Consider the following 22,837-nt stretch of genomic DNA (forward strand, 5'->3'; position numbering starts at 1 on the left):
TAAAATTGAAAAGAAAGAAGTGGTTTATTATTACCTATATTCAGTTTTACAGAGTTTATTATAGGCACAAGAATAGTAGGTACTTAAATGTTTGAATTACTAAATTCTGATGAAAAAACCAGAATGTAGTAAAAATAATTAATTACTTATTAAGATTTTTAACTCATAAACATAATCTTACATTTAGTTGAATATAAATAAGTTTTAAATTTATCAAATTATGAGATTAGAAAAAAACTAAATTAAACAAAGTAATACAGTTAATTTATGAACAAGAACTATTGAACAAAATCCATGAGATAAGTAGAAAAATTTTAATAGAATAAGATAACTTTAAATTTTCAAAAATATATGAATGTAAATATTTTAACAAATTGTAGTAAATACATAATAGAAAATACAATAACATGTATACAAGAAATTTTTTTATAGATAACTAAAAATAAGACAATGCATAATATCCATAAAATATTATTACACAACATGATATTAATATTATTCAATATTAGCATAAAATGATACATTTTATACAAAAAAATGTTTAGAGGTGTATATTATAAGCACTAATAGAGAAATTTTGGTAATAGAATTACATACTAATGACAATTGTTCACTTGTGAAAACTTGTGAGGAACCTGAAATTGAGTAAATATTAAATTGTTAAACATATATAAAAATAAGTAATAATTTATTAATCAACTTTACTTTTTAGGAAATTACTTATATTATAGCACAACTAATACATTTAATACTGTTTAAATATTATTTAAAAAAATTAATATTGTTTAAAAAAAAAAAAACTGTTTAGAGACTACAATTTAATGTCTTTTCAAATAATTTCATTTGTCAAAAAAATCTAACTTATATTAACATTAAGGTTTGAAATATAAACTGTTGTAATAACATTTTGATTTTTACTTTAAAATATGAATTATTATGATATAATAAAAATAAAAACTAATATTTTCTATTATAAAATTTAATTTTTAAGTGCTTTCTATTTCTTACATGCTTAAGCTATTTGTTATAATTTTACTTGCCTTATTGAAATATTAATTTGTTTATACTCTTGAATATCCATTTTATTTTAAAGGAAAACGCATGATATTACTAATATCACTTAAGACTCTTCTACTTTTTAAATAGAATCGTCTTTGTTCAACGTGTCCATGATTTTCTTTTTCAGATTGCATGTATGTTACATACATTTTTTTCTTTTGTTTAGCTGAAGGTGAATATTTTATTGCATTATGCCAAGCTTTAGATACCATAGACATTGCCAAAATGTCTTTTCCATACATAAATGAAAATATTTTCTCAGTTACAGGAACAAAATTATAACGCTTTGATAAATAATACATAAAATCTACTTTTATCTGACCTTCTAAATTAATACGTTTATGATAAATACTTTTGTATAAATTAAGATTTTTACTTTTCGAAAATTTAAAATCATATTTAGGATAAGAATTTGATTGATTCATTTGCATTCGGAAACAAGAAATTAAACTTAATTTTTTTGAAGGTTCTTGATTTAAAGATATTAATGGGGCACAAAAAGCAACTGGATCTTTTACATTTGAACTGTCTTTTAATTTAAAAACGCCATAGTCTAATTTATGAATGGATGAAGAAACTTTACGAACACCAAGATTTGTTGATGAACGATTACAAAAAATTGGCACCAAAGATGAATCATTATAAAATTTGGAACTAGTTGTATGTATGAATCTATAAGATGTTGAAGTGGATATGAAAGACTTGTCAACACAAAGAGATTCTTCATAAATGGTATTAGACATTTTTTGTTTTGTGATATCTAAAAAAATATAAAAAATAATAATATAATAAGAATAAGAATAAGAATAATGATACATTAATTCTATCCTATGTTCATATATCTTATACTTTGTATAATCTAATACTAACAATGTAAATAAATGGTTAGAATAATAGATTTCACTGATTTTTAAAAAGTAATTATAATTAATCAAGTTAATACTCAAATATATTTGTGGCCTGGTGTAGCATGGTGGTTGACCTCAGTCACTAATATGTTCCGAGGTCAAGCATCGGCCGGTGTTGCTAGCTCTCGGATAGGTGACCACCCGAGTTCTTAGTAACGTATCCATGACGCACACACATACATACACATGTTCCAACCTCACTAACCAAAATCTTACAAACAAACCTTACACAAAACAAAAAACACCTACTGTTACTATCCACAGCTAATAGCCTTAATTGTCGGGCTTAAATAAGATTAATAAAAAAATAAAATATACTTAAATAATTTATATAAATATTAAGAGGTACTTATAAATGTAATCAATAATTATATTTTAATGCACCATTTTAGTATATTTTATATAATTCAAATTATTTTACTTTAAATTAAAAATTAGAAAAATTGCAATTAAAAATATAAAGATACAACATAATACTTTACAAGAACTTGAATCATGAACTTTCAGTTTCTAGCAACTCATATAGTTTTCAAATTTTAAACTATTTGAGCTCTTGGTTCAACATTGTATTATTCAACTTATAATACCTATAGATGTACTTGATAATATTTGTAGATAAATATAAAAACTAAAAAGTTGTAGCTTAATTATTTATCTAACTAATTTTTAGTTTAGTTGTATTTAATATATAAGAGACAATATAAGATATACAGAAAAGTATTTTAAAGCATTTTTCAATAAAATATCTCGGAATTCACCTAAATGAAAAATTAATTTGGAAAATGCATATAAATAAAAAATTAAACCAAGCTTATACATAGTTAAAAATCTTATACCCCCTAATAAATTATAGCTCTACACTTCAGATTAAATGCTCACTCTCATATACAAACCATTAATAACATATGCATGCCTAATATGGACAGCTGCATCTCAAACAAAAATAAAAAAATTACAAATGATATAAAACAAATTTCTGAGAATTGCTCCAAAAGCCAAAACACACAATTCCACAACACTGAAATACCATACACCTAACCACATGAATCAAAGAACAATTTCAAAAATTTCACCCAAAACTAAGTTCAATAGAAAGAGCCTTTCTTTTGAAATTGAGAAAAAACCAAAAACCACAAACTAAAGTCACATCTCCCACAAGATGTCTGGTTACCTCCAGAATCTACATCATCATCATCGATATTATTAGAACAATGACCCTAAGATAATAATTCATAATATAAATACATATAGCTAAGTTAAAATAATTTATTTTATTACTCTATTATCTAATTATGTAATTTATAAACAAAAGAAAAAAAACTATTATAAAAATAAAGATTTTGTTGAAACAATTGAAATTTAATGAATAAAAAAAATTTATATTGTTATCATCATTATGTAATATATTATTAATTATTGAAATTTCACATATACATTTCCTAAATTAAATAGGGATTTTTCACAAGGTAGTCATTAATTAAAGAACTTTTTAGTAAGTAAATTGCCTAATAAACTTAATAATTTAACTAAAGAATACACTGTAACAACTTAGCTTTACCTAATTAATTTGGTAAAAAATACATACAAATCATATTCATAGATGAACTTTCAGCAACATTAAACATTTTCAGTAAACTTAATTTTTCAAGTTTTAAATTTTTTTTTATATTATTTATAATGAAGTTACATAAATACCAGTAAAAGTAAGTGTAGAATGTAAGAATACATTCCTATATTTCTAGCTACATCATAATAAGTAATTATCATATTAAAAGTTTGTAGGTCACATAACAAAAATTTAATTAATTAAAAATACAAAATTTGTTTTTTATTAAAATTATAACACAATTTTTTTAAGTAATAATATATACTAAATACTTAGTAATTTTATTTAATAAGTAAATCTTTAAGTATTTCATTAAAAACTAAACTTTAAAATAACTTTAAAAGTTAAATAAACAAAATCAATCAAATAATATAATAAACTAAGATTAAATTAAAAAAATTTTATCATGCACAGGTACTAATTCATATGTAAAAATTGATTATTATTAAGAATTTCTAAAGCTATTGATTAATTGCTGTTATATGATCTATTTTTAAATAAGTTGATACGAGTTGCTTTTTTTTTTTTGAAATTGTAAACATTATAAGTTTATTATACATATTTTTTGAATCCATAAAATTTGGTATAATTTAAGCAAATCGAGTGATAATATGATAAATAAGGATTGAAAATGGTTTCATTTCAATGTTTCTTATGAGCTATAAGAATTATTGCCAATTAATATGGAAATTAATTTCAAAACACTATGAAAAAAAAAACATCAACATTTTATACTTTTACATATTAAGTGCATTTTTAGTTTAAAAAGTATAATTCTTACTAATATAATTTTTGAAAGTATATTTGATGATTAACAATATTAGAAAATTCTTAAATTAAAATGTGATATAAACATTTTAAATTTTCTCTATAAAATATTGTATTGTTTTTTAAGCATCCTATTGATATAACAAGATAATATTATTATTATTTAGTCTATATTAATGAGATCATTAATATTTAACAATAAATATTTATAAACAAATAAATATATTTGTATTTCTTTTGCTAACAGATATTTAATTTAATAAAAAAAAAATAAAAAAGGAATGATTTAATTAAAGACATTTTTGACAATTAGGCTTACTAAAAAACTAACCAAGCATATTTTAAAAATATTTCTAGTGAGGGGAGAGGGTCATAAATTATAGTCAATATAAATTAAACAAGCACACACAATAAATTAAAATATTAAAGTAAAAATAATTTTTAAGGGAGGGGTGGCGGGGTCAAAACCTATTCCCCTCGCTTCATGAATACGTGTCCGACATCTGTCTGATATTATCGTCAAAAACACTTTTAAGTACACAGGATAAACTTTATAGTTTATTATACAAATGACCATGATATTTGTATTATTGAATTTATCGTTAAAAGTCGGAATGCCATGCCGACAGTTAATGACAAGACGTATAAGAGGACATGAGAAACGAACGAATAAAATGCAAAATCAATATAAGCTCATAGCCATCGAACTATCAAAAACTCAGCGTATTTGAAAACGTAATAAAATCTAACTGAAATAAATCCATTCGATGCAATAATTATTAATTACCGTACTTACAGACAGGCAGCACGTGCACACGTAACAGCTTGTGACATGTCACGGTCGTAACTATTTAAAATATTATTAAAATGTAATATAAAGTGTTTTTTACATACCTTTACAACGCCAATTCGTGTATGGACGGCGAATTTTCGTTCGAAGCCTCCTTTGTAATGAACGATGAAGAGACGCGTAGTGGTCTTGTTAACCGCGGATAGAATACTCGACAAAGCCGTCGCAAAGGATGACCTTTTGGATGATCGTTGCGACTGGGCGACCAACGTGACGTCGTAACTGACTTCCAGCTAGTCGCGTTGTCACTTGTCGGTAAAACAATCACACAAAAAATTGTAAAATTGATGAAGCCATAGAGATATGTATATGTTATCTGTTAATTTGCGGCTTGTTTTTTAACGCCATTTGTGGTCACGTAAATAATTATTATACAACTATATAACTGCCGACGTAGACAAAAAACGACAGCGATCGACTAAAAACGCAAAGCACAAAAGACAGAAAACGATAAGCCGTTAAATATTATATTATTTTTGTCATCGGTCGTGCTAAATGATAAGTGATAACGAACTCGGTGGGTTAATAATAATATTATATTAATTCGGTAAACTGGAACATCGAATAAGAGGAAATTCAAATATCTACGTACACAAGATTCACGGAATAAATCATTAGTAATACCCTGGCTCTATCAACGAGCTAAGAAGAAGAACGTGATTAACGATGTCAATTGGAAAGACATAACCCCTTTACCCTCTTCACTCTTGCTAATGAGGACGCCGACATTTCAATCTATAAATATTTTCTACTGTTTATGTTTACCCATATTTTTATACTATATAGGTAGCATTATGTATTATACGTCTATACCTAATATATTATGAAATGTGCTGAAAACATAATATTATATAGGTGTAATCTTTTGTACATACCTGTTAATTATTAATTATTATACTTGATTGTTTTAACATTCATATTTCGTGGTTATTCGGTCGTTAATAGCGTTATAACTTATAGTTATTACTCTTTATAATAATTTGATATCTCTACTTAATATTTATTTTCAAATTTTGTGGAAAAAGGTGGTAAGCTCTTGTCGCAATGCGCACGTAGTCGACAATTTCTTTCAAATAAAATGATAGCTATTATGATCATAAACGAACCTCTTAGAATTATCAATTTTACTCTTTAATGCCGCGTTGTGTTTTCAACGATTAGACTAAAATTCGTTGTAATAAAACTATAATGACTTCAAGTTTTAAGCTTTAACGAAAGCATAGACCTTATGACAATTCGTTTAATCATATATATATATAAAATACATAGTTATATAGATATCATAGCACTGATACCAATGGGCAATGATTATAGGTAGATATTCAATTTATAACATTTTTTTCGAACGCCCATAATAAAGTACCTACGATAAAGTTACTAAATCCTAGACCTTAGTTACGCCAGTACCTACATAGACATTCTATAATTGTATACATGTAACTGTAGCAACAGTGAGAAAAAGAGATAAAGAAGAATAATCCAATCATTAAATTTGACAAAATTGTTTTTAGGTAATCTTCGTGTCTCTAAATTTTATAAATACCTAAGCAAAACTATTAGTTAATTATAAAATATTTTATCCTGAACAATTTATACTATTTAGTGTAATAATTATAATTTAAAATTATAACCATTACCTTATCTGGTTACTACCTGTTGTATATTAATTAACAGCCCAATGTTTAGTAAATTAGATTATAAATGCAATAGGGCCTCTAAAGAAATTATATTCCCGGGTCTCAATATATTATGTAGTTTCATTAGTTCCAACACTGCTTAATGATAGTAGGACACTTTGTTCAGTCACTTAGAAAAAATTTAAATCGCGATTAGTTATTTTAGCTAGTATAACGATATTGAATATAGCGGTCAATTTGTATTATTTCAGATAGGAAAAAATGTATACATTTTACATAGTTATAATTAGAAATATAAATGGGTAGTTGCAGATTTTCCTATGGTTTGATTGTAGATTTAAAACCGAAATAAATTATTAATCGACTTATTATAAACAGTAGAAAATAATACGTATAATCAAAATAAGAAAATCTTAAGAAAACATTGAAACAATAAAAATGTTATAAATTTAGGTACACTCTTTTGCAATTTCATGTTGACTGATACAAATGGAAAAAACAGCAATACATTTTTACATGTGATTTTAAAATTATCTATAGCAGCGGTTCTCAAACTGTGGTATGCGTACCACTAGTGGTACGCGAAAGACTACATTGTGGTACGCGGAACGCCACATGGTAGTAGGATTTTTAATCATCAGTGGTACGCGACTGATTGATAATATACTTAAATGGTACGCGAAAAAAAAGTTTGAGAACCGCTGGTCTATAGTGTATGAATATTATTCTCTTAAATATTATCAAACTTGTACCAATCGGAATTACGATTAAGGTCGCCCGAGTTTGATCTAAAGTTTCGAGTACTTAATCTAATCGTATCTAATCTTTTTATATATATTATCCAGTTTATTTTTACCGTTCAAATTATTCGCGATTAATTATTAACTATTTATTTTCACTGAACAAAATCAGATATGTAATAAAGTTTAAGTCCATTTATCCTGTTTTATGCAATGACTTTCTTAAAATATTTAAATTGATTTAAATATTACCTACCTATTTATGTTATGAACCTATTCATACTATTTTACGCTAAAGCTAAAGTAGTATTAACTCAATAGTTAATTTTGTTAACAATAATATACTATGATATAAATACATTTATATATATATAATTACATAATAATTAAAATTTAAATATTAATTTAATAAATGCTAAATTGTTTGCAAAAAGTAAATAAACCTACCGTGCATCAATATAGTAAAATAAATTACTTTATATACTTTATAGTATATTCATAGTATATTATTAATATTCATAAATATAAAAAATATGTATAAATATATATTGCACTCCAATATCAATACGCACTGTAATAACTAACGAAATAATCAATGTGAGATGTATTTATCGCCATCGATAAGAAACATCTAGTGGTGATTAATTTTTATTAGAACGTAAAAGTATATAAAAATAACTCGTATAGTGAATATTATATTTAATGATCGATATTATCAAAATGCCGATATACGTGAAATATGTTCATTATACCGATATTACGAAAATAAAATCTTTAAAAATAAACATAATATTCTTAAATATTCTCTGTGTTGAATATTCTCAATCCCCAAAATATGCTTTTTTATGTAAAATAATAATTTTTAATGAATTTCGTTTCATGAATTGTAATGATATCTTACTCCCTGTTAAGTTTTAAACCCATATACTAGAAATAAATAGTATTAAAGCACTACGCAGAGAGTTACCTAAATTCATGGATAGAATTTTGAAAAAATAAGTCAGAAAAGGTTGATTTTTAAATGTAAGCTTTTAAATATGCATCTATGTTACCTAACATAGATGCATGTATATAAAGTGTTATATTTAATGTTTTGTAAAATTTAAATTTAACAATTACAAAATTAAATAAAATTTTTTGAATAAATAGTATTTAAATGCTAAATTATGAGTATATGAAACAAAAATATAAAATAAATTAACAACCCTAATGTCAAAATTAAGAACATAATATGTTATTGAAACTTCGATTTTGTTCTTCTTTAATAATAAAATATTTTGCTTTATACTTTTGAATTTTTAGCTGTCAATATACACAGTAATATACTAATAACTAATAAGAATTATTTTATATACGTCTTGATATTTAAAATAAAATGTTGGAGTTAATAATGTTGGAGAGAACCTATTCCAGGCAATTAAAAATGTTCTTGTGCAATATTATCAAGTATCAATACCACATATGTCAAATGTAAAACAAATTATAAATCACAAAAATAAAGAAATTTGTGTGTACAAAACTAAAATAATATAGTAAATGTGTGAACTGTGAAATATATACTATATACCAAACTTCTTTAAATAATGTAAATTATTAAAAAAAAAAGTGATTTTGACTTTGGAAAAAATGTACTTGTTATCATTGTGACTAGGACAATGATGAATAGTCTAGCTGATTATTTGTTGTTCAATCAAATTTATAATATTATAGTGTATAAAATATACATAAAAAACTAAAATTACCTATCCTAAGTAGATCATTTTTCAGTTATTAATTTATAGTGTAAGATGTAAATATTAGTAATTATGCTAACATATCATATATTTTTTTGGTTCGTGATTCTCAAAAATAAAAAAACCACAGCAGAACTTCTATTTTACAAACATTTATATATTCTGCCCACCAAATTATCTTAATTTTTTTATTGTTTCAACAATCGTACAAGCTTTTATTATATTTAACGAGTTATTCATTTTTTTTTTTATAAAATATTATTTTAAAGTAGATATTTTATTTATATATATATATATGTATATTTAAGATAAGTGTTAATGTTATTAATTTTGCATAATGTTAATATTTCTAATAGATATTAAAAATGATAATAATTAGTTGTCCTTTACCCACTGGTATATTTATTGGTACTTAACTAAATATTTCAATAATGATAAGCTTAAGCATAAACTGGTGAAAAAGAAGACGATTTAAATTTCTATCTTTTAATTTTTAAAAAGAAAATTTAAAGACATTTTTTCAATTAATGTCATGAATATTGAAATTTACTCTAAGTCAGTCATGGAATTTGCACAGAAAATCATAAAACTAAGAAGCATGCTACATGTTAAATTTTTAGTTTCAACCGTTGATTCGTGTAAATAAATTATGTTCTACTTGGCAATAAATAAAATTAACCAAAAAGATAAAAATCGTCAGATTCCGAGGTCACGATGTTGGTGGAAACATTATTTCGATTATAAAAGAAAAGATGTCATTTTTCGCGTTGAAATTCCGTCCGTCCACCATGTGCTGCATTCTATATTATTCATATCGACGCTGTCAAAGAGTTGCGAACGTATATTGATTATAATATTATTATTATTATTATTATTAATGTTGTTGTCGTTCGTTCCCGAAATAATATATTATGGTAAAGTGCGCACTGCGCAGTCGTCGGCGGCGGCGTCGTCGTCGTCGTGGGTAGAAAACGTACGGCTCGGCGACCGGTCGCAGGTTAAAAATGGTAAGGCTCGGGGAGACCGGTAGTGTAGTGGTGGTGGGAGTGAAGGTGATGGTGGTGATGACGGCGTCGGCGTCGGCGGTGGCGACGGGAGAACGAACAGCGCGAACACGGATAACACGATGATGTACGGTTGTTCGCCGCCCGATGTCGCCGTCTGTGGGGTGGGGCGTGGTGGGCTCCGGGCCTGCCACCGAAAACGATCAATGTGGAGAAGGCGTCGGCAAGTGTGGTTTTGTGTTTAGCCCGTGGGCCGTTCTCGCGAGTCGCCGCCCTTGCGCGCCCTGGATCTCGCGCACGCCGACGGGCCGCCTGCACGCCGGTAACCGACTGGTGGCGCCCCCTATAATCGATGACCGAAAACTCGGTTGACCGTACGATTACAACATTTACCAATATTACAACACACCACACAGCCCGTCGCTCGCACGCGCGCGCGCCGTCGATCAGCGCCACGTTACCATGGTTATAGACGTTATAGTAATAGTGGCTAATACAGGTTGAACACCGCCCGACGAGTCTCGACGACCGCCGTAATCGATAATACAGAAAACATAATAAATTATTCATGATGGCGAACGTAATCGATGTGTTGGAAATTTCAGCCGACACCAGCGCTCGGTTGACGCGTCAACGACTTTGATAATATTTAATTGTACGCAATTATCGCGGCGCAACATTTCTATGCGTTATAACGTTAAAAAAAGTAGTCGCCCCGTCACGCCCAAGCGCTAGTGCTGGAGTTTCTAGCCGTTTTGGCGGCGATCCGTTCCGATCGACATCACGTCGTGTGTGGATGATGAAAGTTTGAAATTCATCGTCTACACGTCCCGTGGCGGACCGATGGGCGTAGTCCGACCTGGTGTCATCTATAGCCGTGACCGGCGCTACGATTATGATAAATAATGATCGTTTTAGAAAAAACTTATGACAGCTACCAAGTAATGCACGTTCTCTATAGACGCCAGACGGTCACGAGAACGCGTAGAGCGCTTTGAACTTTGAAGGCGAAGACAATCTTTACGCGTTTATAACATGATAATAATGTAAGCTATAGATCAGTGGTCGGCAATAGGCGGCCCGCGAAGGAAAAATAATTGGACCACAAAAAATATTTATTTTTTTAATAATGCTGATTTTCCACACATAATATGTATTTTATCTATTTTATGATGTATTTAGAGATTACGATGGTGCTTATAGTTTATTACTATTTACAATAATAGTTGCGATAACACAACAATTATTAACTATAATATCTGAGTTTTTAGTTTTTACTGGCCCTCAATTTTTTTTTTTTTTTTGATTTTCTGGACCTCCATAGAATTTAATTGCCGACACCTGCTATAGATAATAGAGCGCCGTGCAGCGTTGCCCGTGACAAATTAAAAGCACTGCCAGCGGGTTAACGTCCTTAAACTTGGTCGATTAAGTTACGTTTTAATTCGATTCGCATTACGGAGAACGAGCGTTTACACAGCATCTTGTTCGACCGTGGACTGATCACTGTCGGAAATAGGCAATGTCTCTCTTGTAAAATGGAGTATATTATATTTGAATACAGACCGATTTATCCGATAACAAATAATTATCAAAAATATTACATAATGTATATAGCTAATAAACTGCGCCGTATTATAATATTTAGCTTACAGAAGCATCTACTACTACGGACCGTGGCTGCTGAAGTAGGTTTAAATTTCACTGATGAGCTGAAAAAAAATACTCATCTAAAATGCGTTTTATTTTAAATAATTATTTACTTTTATGAAATGAATAATTATTATATTTTTGTTACAAATATATAGTGCCACTACAGAAGTGAACTAAAGAAGTCTTTGTATGTATTGGGATTGGGAGTAACTCCAAATTACGCTTTTGACCGCTAGTTATAGAATAAACATATAAATTAAGTGATTGCATTATACTTGTATGTGTTTTGGTTTATTAATTATTAGTAAATACTTCAGAAATAATTATCGTAAGTGTACTACAGTACCTATTTACATGAATACATAATTTTAAATAATAAAACACAACGCTCAAAGATTAGTTGAATAAATACAGATATAAATTTATTATAGATAAGTACACATCATAAAACATATTATATAGAGAGTACCTATAAACTAAATTTTCAAACCACAAGTATAAGTGTCTTACAATAACTAGTCAATACTACTTCACTACAACCAATGTTCTACATTAATTTTATAATTGTATATATTATATATATTTTATTGTAACACGTAAATAAATATGTCACTTAATACCTAGGTAGTAAATAATTTATGACTTACGATTAATTAACAAAGATAAATGCTCGGGTAAATTTGTATCAACATCGATTGTATAATTAGGTACAAGTAAGATAATCAATAAATCAAGTGATTATTGTAGGTATAGGATTATAATTCTAAAATTGTCTAATTATTATTAAGATAGGAATTTATGTTAAATTTATTATAATACCATTTATTCTGATTGAACACGAAAGTTGGATAATAATTTCATAAAAGTTCAATATTTGAAATATAACAATGATTACTTAATTGAGAAATCAATTTATTTTATTAATGTTATTTAGGTATTATGAACAATGATAAATGCTAATTTTAATATTGATTATTAAGGCTCGGAAGTTGTAGAAGCTAATAAAAGCAAAATATGCACGAAAAAATTGCAACATATGCGAAAAATTATTCTAAATTTCATAATAAAATTATATCAGATGTTGTTAGTAAATTAATAAAATAAAAATATACATAAAAACTGTTTATAACTGAAAAAACAATTTTAACTGGTTAGTATTTTGACATCTTGAGCTAAAAATATTTTTTTAGTATTTTTGAAATTACGATAAATACCCTCGTTGATAATTTTGAGTTTTATATTTAATATTAATTGAAATATACAGGTTAAAAAAGAAAAAATATGTAATACGCATTTTACAATGTGCATACAGAACAATATACAATTTCCAAGCCATATTGATCGTATTAAAATTAATAACATTTGCGTTCTGTTTAATTACCTAGTTTAGGCGATAAAATTAAATATAGTTGTCTGTTATGTAAAAGGCTTTATTAATTATTATTAATTGAGTCATTTAAATTATTAAATGGACGAATATAAATGTATTTGAATTTAAAAAATATAATTAGACAATTATAAAATGATAATTTCATATAATTATAAGTGTATAGGTAATATGTGTTTAATAAAAAATTGTATTTAATGGTTTATTTTTATATTAAACATATTTAGCTCAGCTGCTCGTGTATATACTTGGTAATTCAGTGTTATTAATAATTTAATTTGGCTTTGACCAATTAAATACAGCAATAGATTTTCATTAACTATAGTGGAAGTTTATCGCATATGAATTAAGAATTAAGTTTATTTACATCAAAAGCACGTCTACATTTTAATAAATATAAGTCGGCAGTCGACGTTTGTAATAGATATAATAATTCTACTTTTATTAATGACTAAGTAAATATTACATTAAAAAACACACACTAAAAAGGTCCTTAATACTCATTGTAATTAATATAATTTAGATGTAATAAATTATGTATATACATATAAAATTAATGTTTGTTATTTTAGTTTATGTAGGTACTTAAGATTTAGTAGCGGCTAGTGATAAGAGTATTAATTTATTTTGTACCTAGGTACTTATTATACCTACAAATATTTTTAAAATACTTATCTAATTTATATTTGAAGAATTAAAGTACAACTTAAAGAAAAAATGAAAACCACATGTTCTGTTCTCTGAATTATCTACATAGTAGTATTAATTTAAATAATTTTGTAATAATTATTTATAATCACTACGGTCAATGATAAATATATAATAGTGCATTTATAATACATTTTCTATTAGCAATCTACTTTTATTTTAACTGGGTGTTGTACAATTTTTTATGTTATAAAAATCTTATTTTTTAAACTGAATTTGATTTTTAAAATGTATTAAAATATTATTGTATAATTGTTTGTATTCGTCTGTTACATTTGCATTCCTATGACAAAAATATAATATCGCGTGTATAAAAACTTTTTCCAACTTTTTTTGAGCAGTTACAGATGTTGAAACCGCTTTACGCCAAGTTTTAGACACTTTGACCATTGATGCAATATCTCTATAAGTTAAATGTGAGAATACTTTTTCGAGAAATGGTCTACAAAATTCCAAATTTGTGAAAATAGACATAAAATCAATATATTCTTGACCTTGCTTAATCACACTAACATCAAGGTTCGATGGATAAATATGTGAATCTAATAATGACGTATCATTAAACGAATTGCTTGAATAAAATACATTTGGAAATTCGAAAATATTTTCAAACAAGATGAAACCAGAATATCTAGGTTGAATTATAGATGCGTTTATTGTATTCAATTGCATTTCTGGCGCATTGTGTTGACAGTTACCGTAGTCTAAAGCATTATCAAGATTGGGTTCATTATTTACATCGATATTAATATCGACGAGATTATCATGATCATTTTCAACTACATTTTCAACTACATTTTCAACTACATTTTCATTATCAGGGCTTTTGTCATCACGAATAATTTCATCAAAAAATTTACTAACAATATTTTTCATACATAAATCACGACGTATTGAAAATGGTGGTTGAAGCGTATCAAGTTCAAAAAACTCTTCATCGAATGATAAAAACAATTCTGGCATAATTTCAGAACTAGATGAAGTGGTACAAATGGTACCTGAAGCATCATCGCCATTTTCAGTAGCTGTATTGTTGGAAGGTGTTTCGGTTTCAGAAGAATCGTCAGCGTTGTCATATGGATATTCTTCACTGCATTTTTCAGCCATTGTTTCTGAACCTAATATAACACAATATGAATAATAAATAATTATAGTTCAAATATGAGTGTTCTTTCCAATTGTATTATTGTATTTCAATGTATATTATAAATAATTGATTAGTGGACAATTATTATAAAGAAAAAAAAAAAACTTGAAATACTTGAATATAATAATAATAATAAACTTATACCAATATAAAAGGTGCTTATTATTAATATTTTGAAAATAATTTGCAAAAATTGTAAAACTAATTTTAGAATTTATAAATCCTATTTTCCAAAAAAAATATTATAAATGGAGTAACACAAATGTATCCCTTCATAGTCCAATCATCTCGAAAAATTTTTTCGCTCATATGTGATTGTAAATTGTTAAATCATAATTTTATTGGTAGGTAACAAAATGTATTTTATATAAACGTCTGGCTCATCACTTACCTTAAAATATTGCAAGACAGTATCGAATTGATTGAAATATTTAATAGCCACAAGCTGTACAAGACGAGAAACAGTTAAAACGGTGTAGATACTTTTGTTGTGTTGCACTTTTTGCTTAATAAAATCGTAGATATTATATAAAATTATAGTATATTAGGTGTGCAATCAAAAACGTATTCACGTAGGTGTTGCCTGTTGATCTGTGACACGTAAAATAACGTCCAGAACGTTACAGCTAGTATTAAGGCGAGCGCCGCCCTAGTTATTGATTATCCCGGATGAACCCTGGAAAAGCACCACAGCCAACTTAATAATAATAAATGTAATACATTTTTTTTTCGTTTCAGTAAGCTAAAGCTGCAACGAAGTATTATTTGTATATCAGAGCTACCAACGTTAAAGTTAAGATTTCAATTAATTATAATTTATCATAATAAAATATAGTTAAGTGGAAATCCTTTACAGGAATGAACATTGGAAAAATATTGGATTATGTGGTTGGACTCTCTTTGTGTTCGACCTTAGTGGACACCTACTTCTACGGTGATAACGATTTCAAATAATATTTTGGCTCGGCTATGTTGAAATGAGTATTTCGAAAGAACCTAGTAAGTATCTGTTGAAATACATATTTTGTAAGATTTTCAAATTTTAATACTTTTTTTGCATGCATGCGCACAACATGATTTTTTTAATCATAACACTTATTTTTACTACACTATTTGTATTTACCGATTTTTTTGAATCGATTTGACTCAAATCAGAAAAGTACTATATGCTACATAATTATGTACTAATATTAATTAGATTTTAAGCAATAAGAAGTTTCTGAAAAAAATTACATTAACTAACAATTACGTAGAGAAAATATGTTTAATAGAGATACTGAAGTATAGACACTAGCTTATTCACGAGTGGGTGGGATAGATCCATTATAATCTTTTCTTTTTTATATAGCCAAATAGATTATAGGTTTGTTTTGTTATATTATTTTTTTCTTTAGTGATATTATAAATAACTTATATTTAGTAGTAATTAATAAATAATTATTTAACATACATTTCTATGGAAGTTTAATTTTTCATTATATGTGTTGTTCAGATTTTCAATATTTATTTTCCCGTGATAATAATTATGAATCGTTTGAAAAAAATTTGTTAAATGTTATCATTACCTTGATGTTAAAATTGTTACTACTGAACAGAGAATATAGCTGTTAAAATTGAAAGTAAATAATACATAATATACTAAGCAGTCATAGGTGCTTTACGATTGTATACAGTATACTCAGTCTATTTTTCTCAATATTTATCATTAACTTTCGAAATATGATAAACATTATGTCATTATCTGACTTAATTTTATTAAATTCATAGAATTGTCTTATCCAATGAACATTATTAGTATTTTATAAAGATGTAAATATTGGTACTGATTAAGTCTTTGATGTTATTAAACAAAAATTTAAAAAAATAGATTTCACTTTGTAAATAATATTATTTATAAATATATCAATAAAAATAAATTTCTTTTGTTAAATATGAAGCATATTAATTTAATGTATATTTTACTATTATTATGGAGGTGAGGGGTTGCGCTTTCACCTATAAAATAATTTATGTACCTCCCCAAAAATATAAATACTTGAGAATGCAACTCAGCTTAAATATGACATTACGAACAAATCATTATCGTTACTTGGACATGTGACTGTATTTAGCATAAAATACAACTAATTCAATAAATGAATCATAATAAATATCAGATTCTACTTTTTTTATTACAGATACAAATCTTATAAGATTAACATATTATATACCAAAAATTGATAAATAGGTAAATTTGAAAAATTAATAGATTCTCATTTTTACACAGATAATGAAAATATTTTACAATTACTTACTGCTTAGTGATTACTTTATGGATGAATGTGTAAGAGTGAAGATTAAATTTTCAACTTTTTTTAATAATTTTTTCAATTTGTAATATTTTTTCTACAAGACTAAAGTAAATAAATAAATAAATAAATTATAAACTTAGCAATTACAAAAAAAACATATAAAAGCACATTACACTATAAAAAATCTAAATGATCTTTTTTTAAAAGCATATTACATTTTGAATTGTATAATATTAATTATTTAAATCTGCATAAAAAAATAAAATAAAATAAAATAAAAATTAGCATTTTATACTGTTTGTTAGATTATACAGATAGATTGTTTAAAATGTTTGTTTATCAATTATTCTTATTTTATATTTTTTAAGCTGTTGCAATTTTAACAAGTTTCAACTATGACATAAAAATAATTTTTCATTTTTTAGTATCTTGATATTTCCATTTTCTAATTTGTTGTAATTCTTTTAATATTTTGATACTTCTTCGGTACTTTTTACAGATGCAGTATTATTTTTCAGACTGACTATTCGTTTTTTATCATTTGAAATTCCTAAAACAGAAAAACAACTTATATTGTATAGTTGCAAGCTAACATTAATTCTACAGCAGTATTGAGTGATAGTTAATACTTGATATTTGACTATTATTTTCTATAGTACTAACATTAAAATGATATTAGTACCTATAAATATGTTATGTATCATTTAACATTAATATTTCCTATTTTCCTACAATTAAATCTAAAACTATCAGTAATATGGTAAACATATTGTTAATAAATTTATTAGGAGTTTATGAAGATGTCTTTTATAAATTTTGATATTAGGTACTGTTTTACGTAAACATAAGTTAGCATTGATTTAAATGCTAAGTAACAATAATTTTTGATTTACATGTATAGGTAATAAGCAGTATTATAATTTATAATATTTTAAAATATTAGTGTAATAAATGCAATCTATTACATAAATGTGTCATAATAGTAAAATAAATACTATACATTTAATTGTTTAACTTTTAATTATTTGGTAATACTTCTAAAATTAAATTAATTTCCTTCCATAAAAGGTTTTGAAGTTGATAACCGAACATTATTTCTATCTTTTATAAATGTTGTCTACATTCTTTAAAAATTAGACACTTTCAATATCATTGAAAATCTATACATTCATCGCTCCACTCAAAATCTAAAAGTGGAAAAGTTATTTACATGTTAACTTTGTGACAAATTCTAATTTATTTTCAGAAATTTTATCCGATTACTAACAGTATAATATCTATTTTAGTAAAAAAACACAATCATGTCGAATTATTTTAATATAATTTAATAAAAAAAGTTTGGTTAGATATAATCAGTAATTATAGAAAATTAAATTTACAATAATATCTTATATCAAATACTTTAAATATTTAAATATACACCTACACAATTATTTGTAAACATACTAATGTATAAATATTTTGTTAATAAAAAACAATTTTAAATAAATTAAAAGTATAGATTTTCAATAAAAATTTTAAATTAGTGAAGTAGATTGCTTTATACAACGAGTTCTTATGTATATCTTATCATTAAGTAATTCATCGTAATGAATAATATGTTAAATATGAAATTAATAATAAATAATTGCATAAAAAGGAATCTATACAGAAACTGTCTCATTCTTTATTTTAAAGGATGATATTTTATGGCATATTTATATTACTACCTATTATAGGCTATAAGTTATAAGTAGGGCTCGGAAGTTGATGACCTTAAAAACAATAAAAAATGACCATAAAAATAGCAAAATATGTCCTAAAAAAATTACAAATATTAGTTTTATATTAATAAAAATATATTTTTTTTAAATATTTTACTCTATTTTACTATAAAATTCAAAATATGACATAAAAATGACAAAAATGTCCTTAAAATACAAAAATTAAAAATTAAAAAATATTTGTTTTATAAATGTCTGTGGTTTAAGTTATCGGTATAATGGTAAACAAGAAACGATAAGAAATTAACTAGTGTGAAATCAGTAAAAATAACTAAAAATATGGAAAAATGACCTAAAAAGTAATAAACACCAAAAAATGCAAAAAAATGCAAAATAAAAATTAGTTATTTAGATTCACATGCTTATGAAACATATTTGTTGCCAGGAGAGCATCGTCTAAAAAGTTTCAAAAAAAAATGTAAAATGCATCAACTTCCGAGCCCTAGTTATAAGTTATAAGTAAGGTTCGGAACTTGAAAAGTAATAAATATGTATGCATTTATACGCGCATACTAATACAAAATATATGAACTTATTATTTTTTTTACTTACAATTTTTATAAAACAAATATTTTGTTAAAATTTAATTAATTTTATAATTTATACTAAATATTTATTAATAAAAACAAAAAATTTTATGTCAAATAAGGATTCGAAAAACACGATACAATAATCCCTAGTGAAAACTCTCAAAATAAAATATACCTATCTACATTATAAAGTAATTTTTTTTATTGTAAATTTTCAAATTGTATTACAAATAATATCATTAATCAACAAATATTATCTGAAAATTGATAAAATTGAAAAATATACTTTTAAAATTACAAAATCACTAAATAAGCAAAAGTATGCACAATAAACTTTTAAATTTTTTTTTGTGTCATAAAATTAATTTCAAACTTACTTAGCAATTAATCTATAGCTTAAAAAAAAAAATAAATAAATAAATATGTAAATGCAATAACTTTCGAACCTTAGTTATTAGTGTTATTACTTATTACTTATTAGTTATTAGTAATACGTTAATACGATAGGTTAAATATGAACTATTTTTTGATGAAATCGTTGAATTTTTGTATATTACTTAAATAGATTATTATTAATGTAAAGAGGTTGAGGAACATTTTAGATATATGTAAGTAATTCAGTGAGGGTTTTCTAGGCATTTTTAATTATAATTTAATTTATATACAATAAAAAAGGAATTTTGTATTATATTTACATTCCATAAGGAATTGTAATACAAAATTCTTCATAAGTTTTAAGCTATAATGTAATTTAGAAATAAAAAGATTACTTAATCTAATACTACTTTATACAATTTTTATGAAAACTTAAAGTATTAAAGTGTTTATAACGTTCGACAATTATTGTAAATAATTATTTTTTAAGAGGACGTCGTCACTTCTTTATATGTTGACCCCATATTACAAAGTACAGCATAGCAATTTTTACGTTCACGTTAATCCATTTTACTCCGTAATTAGTTATGCAATTAGTTATAAGAGTAACTTTTTATAAGACATATAGGTAAAATTATTATGAAGGGCAGCTCGGAAACTTTTATTGATATTCCTTAGATAATATTATCTTTTCTTTATATTTTATATTAGGTAAATTCGCTTTAATATCATTAAAAACGGAGTACTAATGGATAATTTATTTACTATGATGTACGTTTGTAATACGGAAATAACAAATGCGGGTGTAGCGCTCGTTTAATGAAAATTGAATGTTAAGTAATATTATGATTATCTATCGTACAAGTTAATATACAGGAATCTATAAAAAATAGAAAATAAAATTGTTTGTTTAATCAAATGGTGTGATAAAACCAGCTCTTGTGTTAATAGTTTGGTATGTATTTAGATTTTTTAGGTGGGGGAAGAGGAGAGGGACTGATCATTTGTAATGTAGTCAAGTATTGACAAAGATGTTTCATAATTTTGTTTTGTTAATGTTATAAACTTAAGTAATTTTAGAATATTGCAGAAACCTTCTTATAAATTATAAATTTAGTATATAGTTATGAACTTAAGTATTACATGTAATGCGTTAACAAAAAACTGAAAGTAATAAACTACTTTTTAATTTTACCTAATTTTAAATGTCATTATGTAATAAATACCATGGGTTAGGTAAGGTAAAATAACTAATAAGTATCTAGGCACCTATATTAATTTTGTAATACTTAATAATATGTTAATAAAATTAAATGTTTAAATTTAATACCGTTATTTGTTTTCTATACTTTTATCTCAAAAATAAAAATAAAATATATTTGGTTAAGTCAGATGTTTCATCTTATTTCGAGTCATTGGTACCTGCTGTCACAATAGCCACCGACGCGGGTAGACTGCATTGAATACACCACAACGTTGCATCAAAATATGTATGAGTGAGAACAACATTTATTTTTGCATAATAATACAATAATCATATTAAAGGATGATGGTGTAGACGAGAGGGGTGGGTGGTGATGCGGTAAAGTAGTATTGTTGTCGAGCACGATCCCCTATTAAGTATACTGGAATTATTACCAATATAATATTGTAGAACAGCGGTTCTCAAACTGTGCTCCGCGGAGCCCTTGAGGCTCCTCAATGGTTTCCCAGAGGCTCCGTTCATTATTGTCCGTATGTATACAGTTCGTGTAAATTATGATTCATAGAACACAGGCAAATGCAAATTAACGTTAAATATTTCTTAGGGCTCCACGAGAAACTTCTCCTTAAAAAAAGGCTCCGAGACTGAAAAAGTTTGAGAACCGCTGTTGTAGAAGACAACGGAATACATTGCACTTATATTGCTTACCTAATTTTTCTATAACAATACAATTTTATTTCTAGAAAAGTATACTGATATAATGAAACCAATTTAATAATGGTTGTAAAAAAAAAAAAAAAATGTAGGCAAATACATATGTACTACTTTTCTGAACAGTGGGTATCGAATTGATCACTGTGTTGAATGTGTTACAGATAAAAAAAAAATTAATAAAAAAGCACGTATTAGTGTGAAATCAATATATTCATTACTTTACTTAGAATCTAAAATATTATTTTTAATATAGTTCAAAAAAATATGGTAACTTCGCTATAATTTAGCCGATAAAAGTAGTCTTAAAAATTATTATACGAAACGCTGATAATTTTTGCCTGATGAAACACATGTTTTAATATCGCTTGAGTGTATTAGTGTGTAGTATTTTTAAAAAGGGAGATGATGATTTAAAAATGGCAGTTTCGTTTGGACGAAGGGAGGTGTGTGTTACTATCCATTCATGCTCAATGTCACTGACTCAGATTCATATTACAAGTTCAGAACTAACATTTTCACTAAAATGTGACTATTATAGATTTATTAGCAAGTCATATTTTATGAAATGACATATTTCTCTTCTAACTCGTCTTCCGAGAATATATGTTGCCGATCGACGTGTCGCGAAAATATACAACTCTCTGGTACTTGCGCAGCAACCAAAATAATAAACATAATATTTTATACCATATTATTTTATATAAAAATATTGTGTAGCCCGGGCAGATGTTATTGATTGACGCAAATGCTACCCAACTCC

The 22,837-nt window shown here is 26.0% G+C and overlaps 1 protein-coding gene and 1 pseudogene across 2 annotated transcripts; both read right to left on the reverse strand.

The window, feature by feature from the left end:
* Window positions 1-551: 551 nt before the first annotated feature.
* On the reverse strand, window positions 552-6,301 carry LOC112599478. Of its 2 annotated transcripts, XM_025346396.1 has the most exons (4): window positions 6,067-6,301; window positions 5,236-5,609; window positions 1,041-1,819; window positions 552-635 (listed from the first exon to the last, which is right to left on the reverse strand). In XM_025346396.1, the coding sequence occupies exon 3, from the start codon at window positions 1,800-1,802 to the stop codon at window positions 1,083-1,085; it is 720 nt and encodes a 239-aa protein (XP_025202181.1). In that variant the 5' UTR covers window positions 1,803-1,819; window positions 5,236-5,609; window positions 6,067-6,301; the 3' UTR covers window positions 552-635; window positions 1,041-1,082. The 2 variants fall into 2 exon arrangements, with proteins under 2 accessions (XP_025202181.1, XP_025202180.1); XM_025346395.1 differs by lacking the exon at window positions 6,067-6,301 and having other exon boundaries at window positions 5,236-5,854.
* Window positions 3,053-15,722, reverse strand: LOC112599451 (annotated as a pseudogene).
* Between the last annotated feature and the right edge of the window lie 7,115 nt (window positions 15,723-22,837).

The sequence above is a fragment of the Melanaphis sacchari genome, unplaced genomic scaffold (assembly GCF_002803265.2).
Source record: "Melanaphis sacchari strain LSU unplaced genomic scaffold, SCAv2.0 Contig51_pilon_pilon, whole genome shotgun sequence".
In the NCBI taxonomy this organism is placed as follows: Eukaryota; Metazoa; Arthropoda; class Insecta; order Hemiptera; family Aphididae; genus Melanaphis; species Melanaphis sacchari.

What these genes read in the sequence shown, in the direction of transcription:
- LOC112599478 (XM_025346396.1), bottom strand. Translation starts at nt 1,802, where the DNA reads ATGTCTAATACCATTTATGAAGAATCTCTTTGTGTTGACAAGTCTTTC.